Source organism: Bombyx mori, chromosome 15, assembly GCF_030269925.1.
Source record: "Bombyx mori chromosome 15, ASM3026992v2".
NCBI classification, from domain to species: Eukaryota; Metazoa; Arthropoda; class Insecta; order Lepidoptera; family Bombycidae; genus Bombyx; species Bombyx mori.
Window position 1 is genome coordinate 12,697,996 of NC_085121.1, and position 22,013 is coordinate 12,720,008.

Here is a 22,013-nt window from a genome sequence, read left to right on the forward strand (position 1 = left end):
CCATTCGATTGATCTCAGACCGTTTCGTGTGGCCTGGCATTGCCAAAGATTGCCGTTATTGGTGCCAAACCTGCGTTGCTTGCCAGCGAAGTAAGGTGACGCGGCATATAAAATCTCCACTTGGACACTTCTCCAGTCCTACGTCTCGACTGAAGCATGTCCATATTGACATCATAGGCCCTCTTCCATCTTGTTCTGACTTCCAATACTGCCTGACTGCTGTGGATCGCTACACTCGATGGCCCGAAGTTTGGCCTATGCACGGAATAACAGCAGAAGAAGTGGCGAGCACCTTTGTAGCCGGTTGGATTGCTCGATTCGGAGTACCTGCTGTCATCACTACCGACCAGGGACGACAGTTCGAGTCGGACCTTTTCAGACGCCTTACTAATTTATGTGGTACTAAACGTATACGCACTACTAGTTACCACCCTTGTGCCAATGGGCTCGTGGAGCGCATGCATAGACAATTAAAGGCCTCTCTGATGTGTTATGATGATTCGTGGTTGAATGCATTACCTTTGGTCTTATTAGGAATGCGTTCGGCTTTTAAAGAAGATCTACAAGCAACAGTAGCGGAATTGCTTTACGGAGAAACATTAACGCTTCCAGGGGAACTGTTAGTACCTCCCGGTCCTTCTGGTTTCGAGGACCCGACGGATTTTGTCGTAAAGTTAAGACAGCGTATGTCTAAATTGCGTCCCACTCCATGTTCCTCACACACTAAACCATCACCTTTCATATTTAAAAATCTTTCCACCGCCTCTCATGTCATGCTCAGGGAGGATTCGGTTAGACGTTCAATGCAACCACCTTACTCTGGTCCTCATAGAGTTATATCTAGAGCCGAGGACGGAAAAACGTGGTCGATTGATGTAAAAGGGAAACAGGTGACGGTCAGTGTCGACAGAATTAAGCCAGCTTTCGTCGAGCATTCTTTAGTAGATCTCGTTCCAGCACCAGCACCGCGGGTTTCTGTGCCTCAACCAGCGCAACCGGATGCTACTAATGTCCCTTCATGTCCACTCGTGCCTTCGGCACCTCTAACTGCTACTCCTACACATACACCTCAATATACCACCCGGTCAGGTCGCAGAGTCCACTTCTCCAAACCTTTCGACCTATGATAATTTTTCTCTTTTTCTGCGGATTCTCCTTCTCCGTAGGGGGGTGGTGTGGCGTTTTATTATGCGTAAGCCGGAACGCACGAGATGTGGGAAAAAGGATATAGTCTGTGACACGAGGCCTTTTTACCGCCAAATATTTAAAACATAAAAATAATTTATAATGTGTTAAATAACTAATATACCTATTATAATTAACTGGAATTGTTTATGCCGCTACATCAATATAATTTATATTGTTTCAACTGTGGTGTTAATTACTTAAAACACGACTACGGCGAAATAAAGAAGGGACTCTATACGAACTCCCTCACATGTATAGATAAAAGATTAGGCTGTATGGTGTGATACCTTTACCTTTCCATTTGGAAAAATAAAATTACTACTATTAATGTTATTATAAACTGAAACTCATTCATTTTAATTAAATTAAACATTAAATTGTGATAACCATGTTTTAATCTTATAATTAGTTGTATTATCTATGTTTAACATTTAAGAAGCAACATCTAGTATGTATTATTTATTTTAAGAAATTACTCTACATTATAAAAAATTACACAAATTTGTATTATTGATAAGTTTGCTTTATTGCTTCGAAATTTAAGGTCCTCAAAGTAATTCCGCTAGGTTGAGAATAACTATGCACATGTTTTTGTTTCTTTTCGGGCTAATCTCTGAAATAGCTGAACCGAGTCTGGCTATTTATTTATTTTGTTGACAGGGAAATTAATTCACAGTTCACCTAGTGTTATGTATTAGAGCCTGGAATTCACATTGTGAATACTACTTACCTTGAGACATGAGGTCAATGTCTTAATTGTTTAGTATAGTGGCTCCTCCACACTTCAAACCGAAAATCATGACTAATTTTTAGATGTGTGTAGGGTAACACTGCTAACAATCATTATTCGATATAAATACACCCAGCATCTTATCCTTTAGGCCATAATGACCATGTTCCGAAAATATTCCCACTGAATAATTTTAAAACTGTAATATTAACGGTAAAATTAGAAAAGATAAGTTAAAGTTACCGTTTTCTGCTTCAAATTGTGAATAAAATAGTTACATGTTTCGCTGTGCAAACGTTTTAATCTCTGTTACAATATTTTTTATATTGTAAATTGAAGAATCTCAATAAATTATCAACAATGAAAAATGAACTATTCATTTCAGAACAAATGGAATATGATAATGATGATAACTCATGGAGAAGACCGTCCACCACTCAGCAGAATAAATGTCATCGGATTCCAAAGAGGTCGACCACAACTGCAGTAGTAGTGCTGGGCTTGGCGGTACTGAGCTGTCTCCTTGGATACTGCGTTTTGAGCGAAACATTACCTTATGAATCTAAAACTCTTCGTTTGGTTATTATCGTAAGTGGAAAAATCCCATGCACTACTCTTTTTTGCGTTGCACACAGACAGACAAGCATATGTACAATACGGCATAGCAAAACACATAGGATGGTTAGTATAATTTCCTATCAAATAGAAAAGATGTTCCATTGAGAGAGCATCCTTTCTAGATAGAGCGATGTTCTTAATGTTGTTATATATTTAGCATCAAGTTCTCATCAAGAAGTGGCCAATGCCTTTGAGTGCTACTTTGCTAATATCCCAGCTTCTACTACAAAATCTTTAATTTTATCTCCTACCATTGCCGAATCATTACTGCAAGATCATGTTGATAAATGCAGTGTTAACTTTAAGTTCACAAATATTGATATAAAGGACATAATTGATAATTTCAAGCTCATTAATATTAAGAAAACTGGTGATTAATGGGGAATTTCAGTTAAGGTTATAAAAAATCCATTATTGATATAATAGCACCTTTTTTTTTTTCGGGCCGAGGTCCGCACCTCCTACGAAGCGCCCGGGCCTCGGGGGTGCGCGGGGTATGTGAGACTCAACGATCTGCAGGTGTTGAGAGCAGACCGTGGGCCCAAGGAATTTAGGGTCCATCCACTAAAAGACTCCCCTGCACTCTTACACCCGGCGTCCGATCTCCGTCCGGGGTCAAAACCCGGTCAGAGTAGGGGGGTTCCCGCGGTCAACACTACAACCATACACGCGGCGCCACCCCGAGGACGCCCGACCGACGGGTCGTCGAGGCGATAGTCGACGACCAACGACGTCGGTCTCCGCGGTACGGCGGCCCTACCAGGCGGCCCGGGCGATGCCGCTGGTGTTCCGGGATACCCCGCTGGGCCAGAACCGGAAGTCGGAACGCGATACACCGCCGACCGGGTTGCTCTTCCACAGTATGTTCGGCAACGACAGCAACGACGAAAATGCGGACCGCATCGCAGTCCGCAGCCGCCGACGCGTCGTCCCGTCCTCCTGGTACCAGCGCCTCAACCCTTTAGGTCGACCCGTGACCATCACAGGGAGGAGACTGCCTCCTCATAGGGGCCGAAGCTGGACAAACGCCCTCCTCCGACCCCCGGCTCGACGGCGGCGGCACGTGCGCCGAGAGGGAGGAAGAGTTCTCCCTCTCCCGTTCCGCCGCCTCCTTCTGCGAGATGGTGGACTCGCAGAAGTCGAGCATCGCCTGCCAGGACTCATCGCTGCCGAGCATCGCAGCCACGACGGTCGCCAGCGACAAGTCCGGTCCTATTTTTGCAACGAGAGCGCGGCGCTGCTCCGCGAAAGTGGGGCAGTACGCGAGCGTGTGCTCCGCTGTGTCCTCGTTGCAGCCACTGCAGTGGTGGCACTTCGGCGTCGGCTCCCTCCGAGCGACGAGGTGCAGGTAGCGACCGAAACAGCCGTGTCCCGTGAGCACCTGCGTCGCTCCGAAGGTGAGACGTCCTCGGTCGCGATTCACCCAGTCCGAGAGGACCGGGCGGATCGCCTCGACAGTCCGTCGCCCGTAGGCGGTGTCCGCCAGGCGGCGAGACCACGGGACGGGGCTCCCCCCTGGAGCGGAGATCACATCGCCACGCGTAATCCGCAACGAGCGCCTCCGCTTCCAGGTCCCAGGGAGGCGTCCCGGCGACGATATAATCGCACCTTACCTAGCTACAATATTTAATGACTGTATTGATTGTGGTGTGTTTCTTGATCTAATGAAATATAGTAAAATAATACCATTGTTTAAATCAGGTAGTACTTTTGACCGCTCTAACTTTAGGCCCATTTCAGTACTACCTACATTGAGTAAAATTTTTGAAAAAATTATTTTGGAACAACTTTTGAACCATTTCAATTCCAATAACCTGCTTCATAACAAACAATATGGATTCACTAGAGGTCGTTCAACTATTGATGCAGGTGTAGATCTTATTAAAAATACCTATTTTTCAGGCTTGGGAGGAATCGCATGATGCCCTTGGGGTATTCTGCGACTTATCTATAGCTTTTGATTGTGTTGAGCACAATGTATTAACATTGTTGAGGAAATTACACCATAATGGTATTAGAGGCGTTTCATTAGAACTTATTAAATCTTATTTATCCAGAAGAGTCCAAAAGCTAGACGTTAAAGGAAAGAGATCTTCCGGTGTCTTAATTATTTGTGGGTGATCCTCAGGGCTCCATATTGGGTCCCTTCCTATTTCTTGTGTATATCAATGATTTACCAAAGTTTATTGAAACCCGTCACGAGGTCGTATTATTCGCTGACGATACATCCTTATTGTTTACAATTAAACGACAATTGGAAGATTATGACGATGTGAATGATGCTATCTCGCGCGTGATACATTAGTTTAGTGTTAATAATCTGCTATTAAAATTAAATAACAAAAAAACAAAATGTATAAAATTTACCACACCTAATGTTAGACAAGTAGACATTAATATTACTGTAAGTGGAGAGACACTGGAGCTTGTGGATTCGACAGTTTTTCTTGATATAACAGTTGATTCCAAGCTGCAGTGGGGTCCTCCATATGCAAGTTAGCGAGTAGACTTAGTTCTGCAGCGTTTGCGGTAAAAAAATACGAACGTATACTAATGAAGTTACGGCACCTCTGGTTTATTTCAGTTATTTTCATAGTGTTATGTCCTAGTGCATTTTGTTATGGGGCAATGCAGCCAATGTCGAAACGATTTTCATCCTGCAGAAAAGGGCTATTCGTGCTATTTATAATATGCACCCGAGGGAATCCTTGAGGGACAAGGTTAAGGAAATCAACACATTTTTTAAAATTTATTGTACGTGCGTAAAAACATTGAAGAATTCCCCAGTCTGCGATTTGCATAATGTGAACACTAGGAACAAACATAGCCTTGCGTTGCCGGCGGCTCAAATTAAGAAAATAAGCAACTCTTTTAGGGGGCTGGGTGTACAACTTTTCAACAAGATCCCACAAAACGTGCAATTACTACCTGTTCATAGATTTAAGAAAACTGTCAAGGAACGTTTGTGGAATAAGGCATATTATAAAGTTAAGGATTATTTACTAGATGGCACTATGTGGGAATGAGGCGTTCGTTCCAGGCCTTTTCATTTTTCATTATTATTATTATTTTTATTGTATTTTTTGACTTGTTTTTTTGTTTATTGTAAATATTTTTACTTATTTAAAAAAGAAGAAAATTTTTGAGAAAAAACAAAAAAACAATACCCGCTTAGTTTGTTTCGCCGGTTCTTCTCAGGACTGCGGCTCTTTTTGGAACCGGTAGTAGAGTTAACATTTTTATTTATATTTTGACATTCAACAAGTGTGTTATGCTGACATCTAAGTTGAAATAAATGATTTTGAATTTGAATTTGAGCAATTATACTCTGTGATTAAAGTTTTTCCAGGTTTATTTTATTTTGCTTGTTGAAAAATTATCACACTCTTATTTTTCTTAATCATCGTCTGCCTAGTGGTTTCAATAATTGTATTTATCCAGGTTGTAGTTTAGAATAACTGAAAATTGTTCACTTAGAATCAGCAAAACAAGATAGTTATATTTGAAAGGATTAAGTAATTGAGTAAGATTGGATACTATAACTATACCATTACTATATATGAAATATGGGGCGGTAGCATTAGCTTGGAATTGACAGCAACTCATATCAGGATCTTTTTAATAAACAGATAGAATTAATATTATTTCAATGTTTTAGTTGTTTCGTCATGGTGCCCGAACTCCGGTTTCAACATATAGAAGTGATCCCTACAGGAACTACCAGTGGCCCGATGGATATGGTAGTCTTACAAATGTAGGTATTAAATTAAAAGTCTAATAAATATAATTTTATATTATCATAGATGGACAGACTAACTATAGTACAGTAAGCAATTAATAGGGTTCCTAGGCACTATCAATGCTGCAACTCTATAAACATGAGCATGAATGAATCTCAATTGTGTTTCCATAATTCAATATTAAGTGAATGTCAGAGTTAGTAATGAAAATTGCATTTTCACAATAAATTTTAGCAAGTTGTGAGCTGCTAACTGATTCTTCTTCATTCTACAATGGTCTATCAAACTACACTGAGTCAATGGATAAACCATGATTATTTAAAAGTGCTTGTGAAAGCCATGTTGTCCATGTGATGGACTGACCAAATCAAGTCGGCAGTTGGTGGGTGTTTGAGACTCACCACAAACCGTGAGAAGTGGTGATTGCTCGTGAGGCGTATAACGTCTGCCCACAGCAATGATACTGAATAATGACCATGAACACTCTTAACAAGGTGTGAAAGGATGTGAAGGCCAAGTTGAATAAATAACTTTAATTTTTATTGATTGGTTGAATGATTTTTATATTTTCCATATATGTTATTGCATATGTATATCCAGTATTATATAGAAATATATATACATATTTCTATTACATTATATTATATAGTATGTAATTATTAATTAAAGAGTAAAACTATGTAAAAATACTGGATATTCTGATTATAGTAATTAAAGTAAAAAATACTGATTTTTATATAAATCACCATACCACAAATTGGATATTGAATTAGTTTATGGGTAGACTACATTTTTTTATTATTGCTTAGATGGGTATGACCCACAGCCCTTATAGCGTTAAGTGGTTATTGGAGCCCATAGACATCAACAATGTAAATAGCACCCACATGGAGATATGAGTTCTAAGGTCTCAGTTTTTATAGTACAGCAGCTGCCCCACCATTTAAACTGAAATGCATTACTGCTTCATGACAGAAATAGGCAGGGCGGTGGTACCTACTTGCGCAGACTCACAAGATTACACCATTAATAATATAACTAAATATCGAAATAAATAAAAACTATAAGCATAATTTTTATTTATTTCAATATTCCACACCCTTTTTTTTTTCAATGCATATTTGAACTTTTTCCTATACTAGCTAGGATACTCTTAAACTGGATTGCATGACACATTTGGTCACCGGTGACAAGAACCCTTTGCCTGTTCCAAACATGATCAATATAATATAGAACTATTTTCTATACAATTCGGAATTTGAAAACGTAATTCAATTCAACAGGTGGGAAAGATGCAATTGTACGAATTAGGAAAGAAATACCGCAGCTACTATGCCAACTACATACCCGAGGACTATTATGAGAAAAACGTGTACGTACAGAGCAGCGACAAGTCTCGTTGCATGATGAGTGCGTACACATTCCTGGCGGGACTATTCCCTCCGTCGCAACGGCAAACTTGGCATGCGGAGTTGCCATGGCAACCAATACCGGTCCACTCACTGCCCCGGCTTCTTGACAATGTAAGTTATATTCAGTTTGTAAGCGAGAAGAGTTTCTATTTCTTTGACTTCAGCTCTTGGCTCGTCTGATCACAGTAGCTACCTGACAATTATAATCAGTAAGTCTAGAATAATCCGAAAAAAGAATAAAACAGTAACTAAAATTTAATTCAAACTAGCTGACCCGGCAGACTTCGTAGTGCCTCAATCGATGAATAAAAGACCTAAACTTTTGTACAATATTATATAAACTTAAAACAAACAAAAGGAATCCGTCCGACGGGGTACAAATCAAAGGAAAAACAAAATTGTTATTTTTATTTAATTCCGATTTTTTTTCATATTTATCTACCTTTTAAACCTTCTCTGGACTTTCACAAATAATTCAAGACGAAAATTAGCCAAATCGGTACAGCCGTTCTCGAGTTTTAGTAAGACTAACGAACAGCAATTCATATTTATATATATAGATTTATTACAACGAGTAAGTACTTGTAATAAATGCTCTACCAGCCAACTCTTACTTGAACTAGCCTTGATCGCTGTCCATAAATTGCTAGGATGATTCGCGCAATCCATTGAAATTGCAAGTTACTAACATTCACCTATTACTTGATATTAATAATAAATCCACTGTAATTGATCCATAGCATTCAATGTTTAAAAGTTTAAAAAAAAGTAATATAACCTATTCCTGCCAAAATTTACGCCATCTTCATTAATGACATTTCCTTGATTTATTCATGTTACTAGCAGAGAATATGGACTTAACTGGTCTCTGCGAATCTTAAGTAATTGCCTCCATTTTTACTATTCCTAATAACCAAGTCAAATATTTCAGTTAAATCCAAATTATTACCATATTCTGATTTAACTGATATTTAATTAAAGTTCACATAGTATATCGTGGTGTGTGATAATACGTTGAATTTATTTTAGATAGTGGCAGGCACGAAGCCTTGTGCGAAATGGAAAGCCATGTACGCGGAGCAGCTAGCTGAGAAAAATTCCGATCCGAAATTCAATGAGGTATTCGAGAATTTATCGAAATACACGAACCAGACGGTCCGCAGTGTTCTCGACGTCGACTACTTGTACAGCACCTTGGCCACGGAACAGGAAGCTGGCCTCAAACTTCCGGAATGGACAAAAAATTTGTTTCCTCACAAAATGAGACTACCCTTCATGCTGAGTTTAGCTTTGCTTTCTTACAACGAGTCCATGCAACGGCTTCAAATAGGTATTATTTCTCAAAGACTTTTGTATATAACTGAAAAAATAATAGTGAGCACTTCTAACTGAAATAATAATACATAGTGTGTAACTATATTTGAGACCTTAGAACTTATATCTCCAAGAAGGTGGCGCATTTACGTTGTAGATTTCAATGGGCTCTAGTAACCACTTAACATCATGTGGGCTGCGAGCTCGGCCACCCATGTAAGCAATAAAAAATATATAAAAAATTTTACAAATGTATAAAATGTCCAATGAGGTTTTATGGCTTGCATAAAATTTTTTTTACAAAACAGGTCCGATGCTCAACGAGATCCGTGAGAACATGAACAATACGTTTAATCCAAGCTCTGGGTCGGAACGGTTGCTGCTGATGTACTCGGGGCACGACGTGACCGTGGTGGCCTTGTGGAGGGCGCTCGGCTTCGGCGAGCTGCTGGAGCCGGAGTACGGAGCCAGCCTCGTACTCGAACTGCACGAGGACATCGAACAGAATCTCTTCTTCGTTAAGGTCAGTTTATAACAAAATCGATATCGATAGTGATAGATGTTTCAATATCTACTTGTTTTTTTTTCCTTCCTAATCTGATAGCCTTGAGAGGCTATATCAACGGAACCTTAACTAGTAGGTGAGCTCACGGGGCTCAAACCTGACGACGTTGCTAACACAAACCCTAGCAAGAGTCGTGCTTCGCAGAATCTACCACCGGATCGGAAACGCGACCAACTGAGAAGATCCGGCGAGAAACTCAGTGGGCTGTGTTTGAGGGTGATCTACTAGTATGCTATGAAGAAAGCGTCGGAACGCTTCTTCAAAAAAATCGGCGCGACACGATAACCCTCTTATCGTGGTCACCTCAAATTACATACCAGATCGAGACGACTGAACAACACACAGTCGCCGTTGTTCTAAACACGTAATTCCGGATCCTTCCGATCCAATCTCGGTGGTTTTAGGCTCTCCAGGCCTTGGTCACTGTTAACATCGAACTCATAGGATGAAAGAGTTCGACGTGCAACTTAACTCGTAACTAAGACACAATCCACTGAGTTTCTCGTAAGGTCACATCAGTGGGTCGTGATTCCGTTCCGGTGGTAAATTCATCGACATTGCTTTTACTAGGGCTATTGTTAGGAAATTCTCTTAAGCTGAGCCTCGTAAGCTCGCCTGCATTCCGTGAAACTAGTACAACACCTTGAAGTTACTAATAATAGGTAGGGAGGAAAATACTAGTATACGCTATACTAGGTTTCAATATAGATTATAACACGCAGCACAAAAAGCATCCTATTTTAGGTCAGGCAACGAAAACAATTTTTAAACCCCGTTCACAAGTAGGTAACTAATTTTAGTATGTTATTGAATGAAAATACTAAAGTCTATCAATCATACAACCAAACGGGTTTTGTTAATTAGGTAGATTTTTTTTTAATTTTAACTTGAGGCTTATAATGTCACTCACGCGCCCATGCTTTGAGCTTACGCGTTTGCCAATTTATGAAACACGTATCTTATACCTTTTATAAAATTTAGTATACAGGGGATTTCGGGGCCGATAAATCGATCTAGCTCCGATTTATTTTCAGAAAATGTTGTTTTATTCGTGTTTTCAATAATCAACTTTATCGATAATCAACTTTATGACTCTTCCCGACATCTATTGGCGAATAATAATACTATTTTTCATAATTGAGAGCCTAACTGTTTTAAAGACACAATAACACTAAAGCTATTTCAGCAGATGGCGTTGTTAAGCCACCCGAATGAGTGTTTGGATTAAGGTTAGACCAAGAAAATGAATTGCTTATATAAATTATTTGTGTCTTTCTAACTCGCGTGTTCACTTAAAAATGCCTAAACGATCTTAGAATATTTCATCATTTTATCAATATGTAATTCGTATTTAAATATAATATCTAAAAAACACAATCCATAAAAAAAATACCGAGCAATGCTCGGTCATCGTCTAGTAACTATTAAAAGCACAACACAATAACAATTGATTTATCTTTCAGGCTTTCTATCGTAACAATACTAAAACAGAGATGCCGATGGAGCTAAAGCTGCCGTTCTGCGAAGATCCATGTGGTTATAAACAATTTTACGACCACATAAGCAACCTGATTCCTGATGATTGGGAAACTGAGTGTGAGAATAATGTTCAAGGTGCATAAATAACAATAGATCTAATTTACACATGCAAGGAATAACATTGTTTAATCATATCCAAAGGTGAAAGGCTATTTTCCTTTAAGGGATATTTTTGCAACTTTACAGGAGAGTCATTTCAAATTTAAAATTTGGAAAATATATCATGACAATAAACTTCTTCAGATATTCGAATGTGGTAAACATAATTGAAGTTCAATTGAATACATCGGATTGTTATACAAAATAAAACGGACCTTTAATTACAAAGATAAACGTCGCGTATTAACGAAATGTCGCTTTAACCAAATAGCTTTTCGCCCCTTGATATTATGTAGCTAGAACTGAGTTACAATGTTATTCCATGCACCTGTCGAAATATAAGCTGGAGAAAATACAGAACACATATATCTTATGTTTTGCTTCTATGTGCCATTTGAATCTCATTCAAGAATTATGATAAATATAATAAATTTACATAAAAAAATCTACGTCCTTAATCAATTAATAATTTATTGCCAATTATTGTTGGTATTTACCAAGATAATTAAAAAAAAATGTTTTTATGTATATCTGTTTATTCATAAGACCGCTTAGTGTTTCATACTAACCCCTTTGATCACAAATAAAATAACTTATAGTTATTATAAAACGTGACTTCCTCATAAACAAACGTCCAATAAAAAATTGCCTAAAACAACATCATGATACAGGCAAATAGGTTTTGCTTTGCAAACCTGTATTTTTACCCAGTGAAGTGCCAGCATCGAAACTCTTACTAAGAAGCCAAATATATGCCAAAATGAGAGCTGAATGTCTGAAACAATTCAGGAACTTAATTTTAACACCACAATATACTCGTACTATATTTTTACTATTATTATTTTTTCTTCTTCTTCGTATCTAATAAATATGTTATATTTTTATGTTGTGTATAAATGTGTATATTATTATACATATATGTGTGAGAAAATGAATATTGAGATATGTATGTGTAAATTTTATATGTTATCATTATTATTATGATATAATAATATGTAGTGTTGTATGTTATATTTATGTATGTATACTGTGTGTGTGTGCATATAAAATTATTATTATTTTTCTTATTACTCAAAAAGGAATGCACCTACCACAGCACTCTACACCAGCCTTGCTCGACTGGTAGAGAATACCTTAGGCATTAAGTTCGCCACTGTACTTTTGTGCATAATGAAAGAAATTTTTCACTAACAAACTACCTAAATATTTACATTATTAAATAGTACATGAATATTTTAATAAACTTATTATTGGATCGTTTTGCGATTATATATATATATATATTTATATTTATTGTACATATAAATGTTAACATTAATTTGTATTTGACTGACTACTGAGACAACTATAGAACAAGAACTTTATTTACTATATTCAGTTGAACTTGCAAAGAAAAATGTTTAGCTAAGGTTTTGTGAATTAGTAATTTAGTGTTATTAATTCAGTGATAATTTTACGCATAGTTTTTATAAATAAATAATAACGTGACAACAGAAAACTAAACGAAGTAATAGGATTACACCCAGTTTAATTTAGTGTTTTCTGTTTAAAAAGTGTGTTCAATGTTGTATGTACAAAATCTAAAGAAAGGATTTTTATAGGGCTCAATTTTATATTAATAATGATATGTTATCTGCAATACCAACAAAAATATTATTAAAAAGTCATAAAACATGAACTCTATACAACTGTGCCTGTGTACAAATTCTGCAGGCAGCCACCAATTTTTCTTATGAAATACATTTACTTGCTTAAATCGTGTTCTCGACTATTATGACTATTACGACGATGGCACCATGTAATTTTTCATTATTGCTCATGTTGGTGGACGAGTTCACGACCCATCTGGTGTTAAGTGATTACTGGAGACCATAGACATCTACAACGTAAATGTCGCCACCTATCTTGTGAGACATGAGTTATGAGTCTCAAAAAGTTAAATCCGCAATACCTATAATAACTATACAATTAACATATTCGCCTTAAGTTTGAAGGTCGGTTTTCGCCTACCTAATTGCCTCGCGGGAAATTCTGGCTTCTCTATGACTGGTGGATGAGCTCACAGGGCTCAACTGGAGAGAACTTGCTAACATCTGCCCTAGCAACAGTTTTTTTTTTCCTACCTATGCTGATAGCCATGAGAGACTATTTCAGCTTCGCCCTAACGTTTGTAGGTGAGCTCGCGGGGCTCAACCGGAGAGTTGCTAACACTGACCCTAGCAAGAGCAGTGCTTCGCAGAATCTACCACCGGATCGGAAACGCGACCCACTGAGAAGATCCGGCGAGAAACTCAGTGGGCTTAAAGGGCTTCGCTGAATCTACCACCAGATCAAAATCGCGACCCACTAAGAAAATTCGGTGAGAAACTCTGTGGGTTGGGTGGTACCTACTTCGCATTCAATGAAAAACGGTAACCCCAACTAGACCGTGATCTCATTTCTAATTTAAGCTATAAAAAAATTAGAAAACATTCTTAAGTGACGAGTTAGAAACTTCTTAAATCTGGATGATGGTTCACAATGGTGATCTATGACTTGTACTAATTATTTTGCTAGCGTACAATATTGATAGATGAAATTATTACAACGCACACTCTTCCTTTTTAATACGCTTTTATTAGCTTGAGACGTATGTATGTTTGTAACGGAATATTTGAACATGATTTTGGCCCCCTTCAAAACGTCAGATTAACTCGAAAGGACAAACCCGAAATCCATACAAACTTGGGCCTGGCGTTACAGTGATAGAATTTGGGCAATAGTTACAATACCTAAGAAGGTTTCTTGAGCCCAATTTTCAGGTCTCCCAGCAATGGCCAAATTGGTAAAATCAGACAATGTTTACATTTTAGGTTATGTTTATTGTTCGAGATATTTTAATAAAAACTATATTTTTGAGGCTGTTTCCTACTAAAGATGAGTAATTTTTTACGAAACTTGTTGCAGCAACAGTTTGCTTTAAAATAAAAATGGAACCTGTTACGAGAAATCGCATGTTAGGTTGTTTACGAAAACGAACGAAAGCCAAAAATTAAAAACAACGTAATGCGACACGCGCTGCGCACGAAATGATTTTTGAAGGGATTTTATGACCTGGTAACTAAGACCTTTAGGTCAGTCTTATTTTAATTTTAATGAAAACTTTTTTATATGAAAAACTATATTTATATGATAACTTTTTTTATATAAAATATAAATCATTACGTGCTCCCTTAATATCTCATCACATTTCATTTCATTTTATTTCATGCCTTTTTTATTTTTATTTTTTATTGCTTAGATACCCATCGACGAGCTCACAGCCCACCTGATGTTAAGTGGTTACTGGAGCCCATAGTCATCTACGACGTAAATGCACCACCCACCTTGAGATATAAGTTATAAGGTCTCAGTATAGTTACAACGGCTGCCCCGCCCTTCAAACCGAAACGCATTACTGCTTTACGGCAAAAATAGGCGGGTGGGAGGCGCGGACTCACAAGAGATCCTACCACCAGTAAAATTATTAATGTAACTACACCATAGAAAAACTCAAAGTACCAAATCGACTTTTTCATGTTATATTTAAGATTGCCAGTTGAAAATATTTTGAATTGCTGCAGTTGCCGACATGATTTCGTGTCATAACTAAATGGCACAGCTATTTATTTCTTTTAATGATTTTTGTTAGTAGATTTTGGTGCTTTACGTTACGTTATTCAATGAGATTAAGTTTATAGTCTGGCCGGCCAAACATGGCACAACTAAATAGCGGCAATCCAGAATATCTTCAGTTGGCAACATTAAAGATAACATAACACGATTTGATACATTTGTATTTTTCTAGGGCATAGTCACATTAATATAAAAATGCAAAACTATCCTTTAATGCTATATTTAATGTTGTCAGTTGTAGATATTTTGAATTGCCGCCATTGTAAGTAGTTGTGTCACGATTCGATGGCCATACTCTATTTACATTGATTAAAATACCTATATAAACAGTCATTTATCCTAAAGCAAAAGAGTATTAATTATTTTTTACACTCGATTTCCATTAAATCGATCCTATTTTATGGATGCTCTAATTCTAATCCGCACGTTTGTGGAGCTAGTTACGTATGTATATTGAAATAAGTGTTGCAGATGTTTACAAAGATTGTTTAAAACAAAAAAATATTATTAAAACTTATTTTCTACACTTGGCCATTGTCAATGAAGCTAAGATTTCAATAGGTGAATCAAGCAAAATAGACGAATTTTTTGGTACATATCCCATTCGTGTAACGCTTAGGCCCAAAATGGGGTTTCTCCTTTGGTATACTTATTAAGGATCGATGACAATTCAAAAAAAATAATAATGAAAGATTGAAATTCTACTAAAAAATTAAAAATAAATAATAGTTTTAAAAAACCAATAAAGTACGCTTTTATAGAAAATCGAACTAAAAAATAGAAATTAAATTTTAATAGATTTGAATTAAAAATAGTGTTAGAAAAAATGATTTTATTGTAAAAAAAAAGCGTGGGGTGCTCATTCCGATTTGAGCAACCGACGCGCGTGGACGTGCTCATTGTTTTGTCGGAAGTGACTACCGGTGATAATAGATCATTGTTCGTGGCACATCTGTGGCCCAAGTGTTTCTCGGAATTTGTACCTGCGCCTAATTGCAAGGCATTGCCGCCCGGGAACTGTGCAGTGGTTCTATTCACTCTAATTCTATTCTACTTATTCTATTCACTAAAATTTCTAAAATTCCTAGAATCGCTTCGGCCAATTTAGTGTTACCGACGCAGGGGCCTCGCCGCAAGGCGAGCGCGTGTTTAAGTCCCGGGGCCGCCCCCCCCGGGCGAAAATCACGTAAAGATGGAGGAAAAACTTTTCATCGACTTCATTCGGGAAAAATATCCGTCAATCGCGCCCGAATTCGAAGCCTATAGGGCCTCATTTGGTAATTATTCTCCCCCCGCATCTCTCGCCGCCGTCGCCAAACATGCCTCGCAGGCATGCCTCGCGTGCCCCGCCGCCGGTCCGTGTTCAAGCGCACGTACGCACGCCGCCGCCGTAGCGTCTAACGCCCCCACCCCCGCTACCCCCGCGCCCGCGTCAATCACGTCAGTTTCGTCCGTCGCGACCTCAATAGCGTCTAGTTCAGGCTCCGATACCGAATCGGAGATGGACTTCGAGTCCGCGACTAGCCCTCAACCCGGAACCTCGGATGGGTTCCAAACTGTAACGCGCGGTAAAAAGCGTACTCGCGTCGTGGAGTCCCGGAGCTCCATGACGAAGCAAACCAAGTCCGCGACCGCCTCCCGACCGCAGGTAGTCGTAACGCCGGAGTCGGACTCCGCCCGCCGCGTAATCCCACCGCCGCGCCCAAAAACCGCGCCCGCGCCTAAAACAGTTGTCCCGCCCCCGCTGATACTCCAGGAGAAGTCAGCGTGGAATCGCGTATCCCAGGCCCTTCAGGCCAACAAAATTAATTATACCCATGCGCGTAACGTCGCGCATGGGATTCAGATTAAGGTCGCAACGCCGGGCGACCATAGGGCCCTCTCTGCTTACCTTCGAAAGGAGAACATAGGTTATCAAACCTATGCTCTTCAGGAGGACCGCGAACTCCGCGTAGTGATACGTGGAGTCCCCAAGGAACTCGACATAGACTACGTAAAGGAGGATCTGATCGGTCAGTCCCTCCCAATAATTAGTGTGCACCGGATGCACAGCGGACGCGGCAGACAGCCGTACAATATGATTCTCGTCGCGCTAGAATCAACCCCGGAGGCAAAGAAAAGAATCTCATGTCTCAAAACGATATGCGGCCTCTCCGGGGTCACCATCGAAGCCCCCCATAAACGTGGTACTCCCGGGCAGTGCCACAGGTGCCAGCTCTATGGCCACTCAGCGCGTAATTGCCACGCGCGCCCCCGCTGCGTGAAATGCCTCGGCGATCACGCAACCACAGAATGTTCGCGTGTTAGGGAAACCGCGACGGAACCCCCAAGCTGTGTCCTATGCCTTAAGCAAGGGCACCCGGCAAACTACCGCGGATGTCCTAGGGCTCCGCGTAAACGCCTGAACCACCCAGCCCCCCGAACCGTCGACCCAAAGACTTCGGCGCCTTCAGTGCCGAAACCAGCCTTCGTACCGGCTGCGGTTCCCACCGTCTCGGCGTGGAAAAAACCGCTGCCGTATACGAAGGAGGGAACACAAAACGTACCCCAGCTCCCGCCTGCGACACGTCACGCGCCTCAGCCCCTGCTCGCACCTCGCCCCGCGCCCGCGTACCGCCCCCCGCAACCCTCAGTCGTCAACGACTTCGCGCTCGTGCGCGACTTCGTCACCGCAGTAAACTTTGACCGTCTGCGATCGTTCGCAGATGCTATCCGTAGGTCGGTAACCCCCGAACAGCGGCTCGCGGCCGCTTTCGATCACATGGACGTCTACGAGTCCGTGTCTCGCACGTTATAAAAATTCTTTACCGGTAATCAATGGCGCAAAAAGGTAGAGAAAAACCGTATTCCCTTACGTTAGCATTCTACAATGCTAACGGACTCGCGCGGCAACGCGATCAAATTTTCGAATTCCTCCGCGATAATCTTGTAGATATTTTGTTAGTGCAGGAGACCTGTCTGAAGCCCTCGCGTCGTGACCCGAAAGTCGCGAATTACGTCATGGTTAGGAATGACAGACTCACCGCCTCCAAAGGCGGGACTGCCATTTACTATAGGCGGGCTCTGCACGTTGTTCCTCTCGATACTCCCTCGCTCTTACATATCGAGGCGTCAGTGTGCCGTATCTCGCTGACGGGACACCAGCCGATCGTCATCGCATCCGTTTATCTCCCCCCGGACAAGCCCCTCCTGAGCAGTGACATCGAGTCACTGTTTGGCATGGGAGACTCCGTCATCCTGGCAGGCGATTTAAATTGCCACCACACTAGGTGGAACTGCCATCGTACGAACGTTAACGGTAGGCGTCTCGACGCGTTTATAGACGACCTCACTTTTGAAGTATTCAACTCCAACTCCAACATGTTATCCGTATAACATCGCGCTTCGTCCGAGCACTATAGACCTGGCATTGCTTAGGAACGTAACTCTGCGCTTACGTTCCATCGAAGCACTGTCAGAGCTCGACTCAGACCACCGACCTGTCCTTATGCAGCTCGGTCGCCCTCACAACCCAGCCACTGTTACGAGGACCATGGTGGATTGGAATAAGCTGGGCACGTGCCTAGCCGAAGCCGCTCCGCCAATCCTCCCTTACGGCCCGGATTCGAATCTATCTCCCGAGGACACCGTCGAATCCATAAACATCATTACCGATCACATCTCTTCCGCGATCATTAGATCTTCAAAAGAAGTCGATGTGGAGGACAGCTTCCACCGCATCAGACTGTCCTCCGAACTTAGGAATCTCTTAAGAGTTAGGAACGCGGCAATCCGGGCCTACGATCGTCTTCCCACGCATTCAAACCGGATTCGGATGCGTCGTCTACAACGCGAAGTCCACTCCCGCCTAAGTGACGCGCGTAACGATAATTGGCATAGTTATTTAGAACAACTCGCGCCCTCCCACCAAGCATACTGGCGACTAGCTAGGACTCTCAAATCCGAAACTACCGCTACTATGCCTCCCCTCGTACGCCCTTCAGGCCAACCACCGGCATTCGATGACGATGACAAGGCTGAGCTGCTGGCCGATGCACTGCAAGAGCAGTGCACCACCAGCACTCAACACGCGGACCCCGAACACACCGAGTTAGTCGACAGGGAGGTCGAGCGCAGAGCTTCCCTGCCGCCCTCGGACGCGTTACCCCCCATTACCACTGACGAAGTTAGAGACGCGATCCACAACCTCCAACCTAGGAAGGCACCCGGCTCCGACGGCATCCGCAACCGCGCGCTAAAACTCTTGCCAGTCCAACTGATAGCAATGTTGGCTACAATTTTAAATGCCGCTATGACGCACTGCATCTTTCCCGCGGTGTGGAAAGAAGCGGACGTTATCGGTATACATAAGCCGGGCAAACCGACAAACGAAACTTCTAGTTACCGTCCGATTAGTCTCCTCCCGACGATAGGAAAAATTTACGAACGGCTCCTTAGGAAACGCCTCTGGGATTTTGTTACCGCGAACAAAATTCTCATAGACGAACAGTTCGGATTCCGCTCTAAACACTCGTGCGTACAACAAGTGCACCGCCTCACGGAGCACATCCTGATAGGACTAAATAGGCGTAAACAAATCCCGACCGGCGCCCTCTTCTTCGACATCGCGAAGGCGTTCGACAAAGTCTGGCACAACGGTTTAATTTACAAACTGTACAACATGGGAGTGCCAGACAGACTCGTGCTCATCATACGAGACTTCTTGTCGAACCGTTCGTTTCGATATCGAGTAGAGGGAACTCGTTCTCGTCCCCGTCAACTGACTGCCGGAGTCCCGCAAGGCTCCGCGCTCTCCCCGTTATTATTTAGTTTGTATATCAATGATATACCCCGGTCTCCGGAGACCCATCTAGCGCTCTTCGCCGATGACACGGCTATCTACTACTCGTGTAGGAAGATGTCGCTGCTTCATCGGCGACTCCAGATCGCAGTAGCCACCATGGGACAGTGGTTCCGGAAGTGGCGCATCGACATCAACCCCACGAAAAGCACAGCGGTGCTCTTCAAAAGGGGTCGCCCTCCGAATACCACTTCGAGCATCCCACTCCCTAATAGGCGCGCAAACACCTCCGCCGTTAGCCCCGTCACTCTCTTTGGCCAGCCCATACCGTGGGCCTCGCAGGTCAAATACCTAGGCGTCACCCTCGACAGAGGGATGACATTCCGTCCCCATATTAAAACGGTACGCGACCGTGCCGCCTTCATATTAGGACGTCTCTACCCTATGCTTTGCAAGCGAAGCAAACTGTCCCTCCGTAATAAGGTAACTCTCTACAAAACTTGCATACGCCCCGTTATGACGTATGCAAGCGTAGTGTTCGCTCACGCAGCCCGCACCAACTTGAAGCCCCTTCAGGTTATTCAATCCCGATTCTGCAGGATAGCCGTCGGAGCACCATGGTTCCTGAGGAACGTGGATCTCCACGATGACCTGGAGCTTGACTCTGTCAGTAAGTATCTACAGTCGGCATCGCTGCGCCATTTTGAGAAGGCGGCACGACATGAGAACCCTCTCATCGTAGCCGCTGGAAATTACATACCCGACCCAGTAGACCGAATGGTAAACCGTCGACGTCGCCCAAAGCACGTCATTACGGATCCTCCTGATCCATTAACGGTGCTCTTAGGCACCACAAGTACCGGTCACCGTCCTCGTCGAACCCGTCGCTTGCGACGAAGGGCTCGACGAGCGAACTAACCCATAGACACAGCCCACTGAGTTTCTCGCCGGATCTTCTCAGTGGGTCGCGTTTCCGATCCGGTGGTAGATTCTGCGAAGCACTGCTCTTGCTAGGGTCAGTGTTAGCAACTCTCCGGTTGAGCCCCGCGAGCTCACCTACAAACGTTAGGGTGAAGCTGAAATAGCCTCTCAAGGCTATCAGCATAGGTAGGGAAAAAAAAAAAAAAAAAAAAAGTGGGGTGCATGGTATTAGTATGTAGTTATAAATATTTTGAACAGATATGAGTAGAAGGGTTATTCTGATAATATCCTGAAAAGCATCCACGCTATTAAAATTTATTTTCAATTTTTTAGTTCGATTTTCTATAAAAGCTTACCTATTTAGTTAGTTTATTTAACTATTATTTATTTTTCTAATAGGTGTTTTTTCTAATTCTTTCTACGACATTGCAAAAATGTTTTCACAAACGTATTTTTTTTTTATTTTATTTAATGCTACCTATTAAATATAAATAAATAATTTATGTATAAGTCGAAAAGTAGAAAACATCATAATTGATGATAGTACGTAATTAAAATGAATAAAAACATTGTTTTCGGGGTATAATAAATGTTGTTGTTATAATATGTGTTGTTGTTATATAATGTAATAATATTTAATTAAAAATAGAACAAAATAGTTTAAAAATTTTTTAAAATGAACTGATTGTTGAATTTGTTTTTTTATTAAAAGTCTATTTTTTTATTACTAAAATTTTATTATTCTACACAAGTTAAATCGCATAATAATTTAATATGGAATAAATCATGCCAATGCCTGCTCGTTGTGTTCAAATCATTTATTCATTAAAATAAAAACATGAGGAAAAATTATTGTTTTAAAAGTGTGGTTAATAAATTTATTTTGTGGAATAGAATCTGTTTTATTTTTTTGCATATTATTTTAAAGTGACATTCTCTACGTAATGACTGGTACCCTAAGGGCTATTCCACCTTAGCTCAGAGTTGATGATTCCATTAAAGGTCGATAGGCAGCGGCTTGGCTCTGCCCTGGCATTGCTGAAGTCCATGGGCGACGGTAACCACTCACCGTCAGGTGGGCTGTATGCTCGTCTGCCTACAAGGGCAATAAAAAAAAGTCCTACCAAAAGCAGTGGCTCGCCGAATTTACCACCTGCTCCGAATCACGACCCACTGAGAAGATCCGGTGAGAAACTCGGTGGGTTGCCACTTTCTTGCCGAAGGTCTTGGTTTTCTAGTAGAGGTGTAGGAACGCAGTAGTTCAATATAGCTTTGTACCAAACGATCTCATCAGACCAATTTTGTAAGAAAAATTACGGCTTTTTCGCTATTACGGCCTGGCCACGGGGATCGGCGGTGCGAACGACGAAGCGGTGGATGAGGCGACCATTCGCGCAGCACCGTTTGCAGGCCACGGGTACTCACGTTCGCCGCCGCGACTAGTAAGGAAGTC

At 41.3% G+C, this 22,013-nt stretch overlaps 1 protein-coding gene across 3 annotated transcripts; it reads left to right on the plus strand.

Moving 5' to 3' along the window:
* Nucleotides 1-1,479: 1,479 nt before the first annotated feature.
* LOC101740485 (prostatic acid phosphatase) lies at nucleotides 1,480-13,904 on the plus strand. 3 transcript variants are annotated; one of them, XM_062672684.1, is made up of 8 exons: nucleotides 1,480-1,636; nucleotides 2,304-2,506; nucleotides 6,195-6,290; nucleotides 7,560-7,799; nucleotides 8,718-9,018; nucleotides 9,311-9,525; nucleotides 11,031-11,181; nucleotides 13,380-13,904. In XM_062672684.1, exons 2-8 carry the CDS (start codon nucleotides 2,309-2,311, stop codon nucleotides 13,520-13,522), a joined length of 1,344 nt encoding a protein of 447 aa, XP_062528668.1. In that variant the 5' UTR covers nucleotides 1,480-1,636; nucleotides 2,304-2,308; the 3' UTR covers nucleotides 13,523-13,904. The 3 variants fall into 3 exon arrangements, with proteins under 3 accessions (XP_062528668.1, XP_062528669.1, XP_004922981.1); XM_062672685.1 differs by lacking the exon at nucleotides 11,031-11,181; XM_004922924.5 differs by lacking the exon at nucleotides 13,380-13,904 and having other exon boundaries at nucleotides 11,031-11,415.
* Nucleotides 13,905-22,013: the final 8,109 nt, after the last annotated feature.

What these genes read in the sequence shown, in the direction of transcription:
- LOC101740485 (XM_062672684.1), top strand. Translation starts at nt 2,309, where the DNA reads ATGGAATATGATAATGATGATAACTCATGGAGAAGACCGTCCACCACT. An exon ending in AGAATCTCTTCTTCGTTAAG is followed by an intron (nt 9,526 to 11,030) that starts GTCAGTTTATAA and finishes TTTATCTTTCAG; the next exon opens with GCTTTCTATCGTAACAATAC. An exon ending in GTGTGAGAATAATGTTCAAG is followed by an intron (nt 11,182 to 13,379) that starts GTGCATAAATAA and finishes TAACGTTTGTAG; the next exon opens with GTGAGCTCGCGGGGCTCAAC.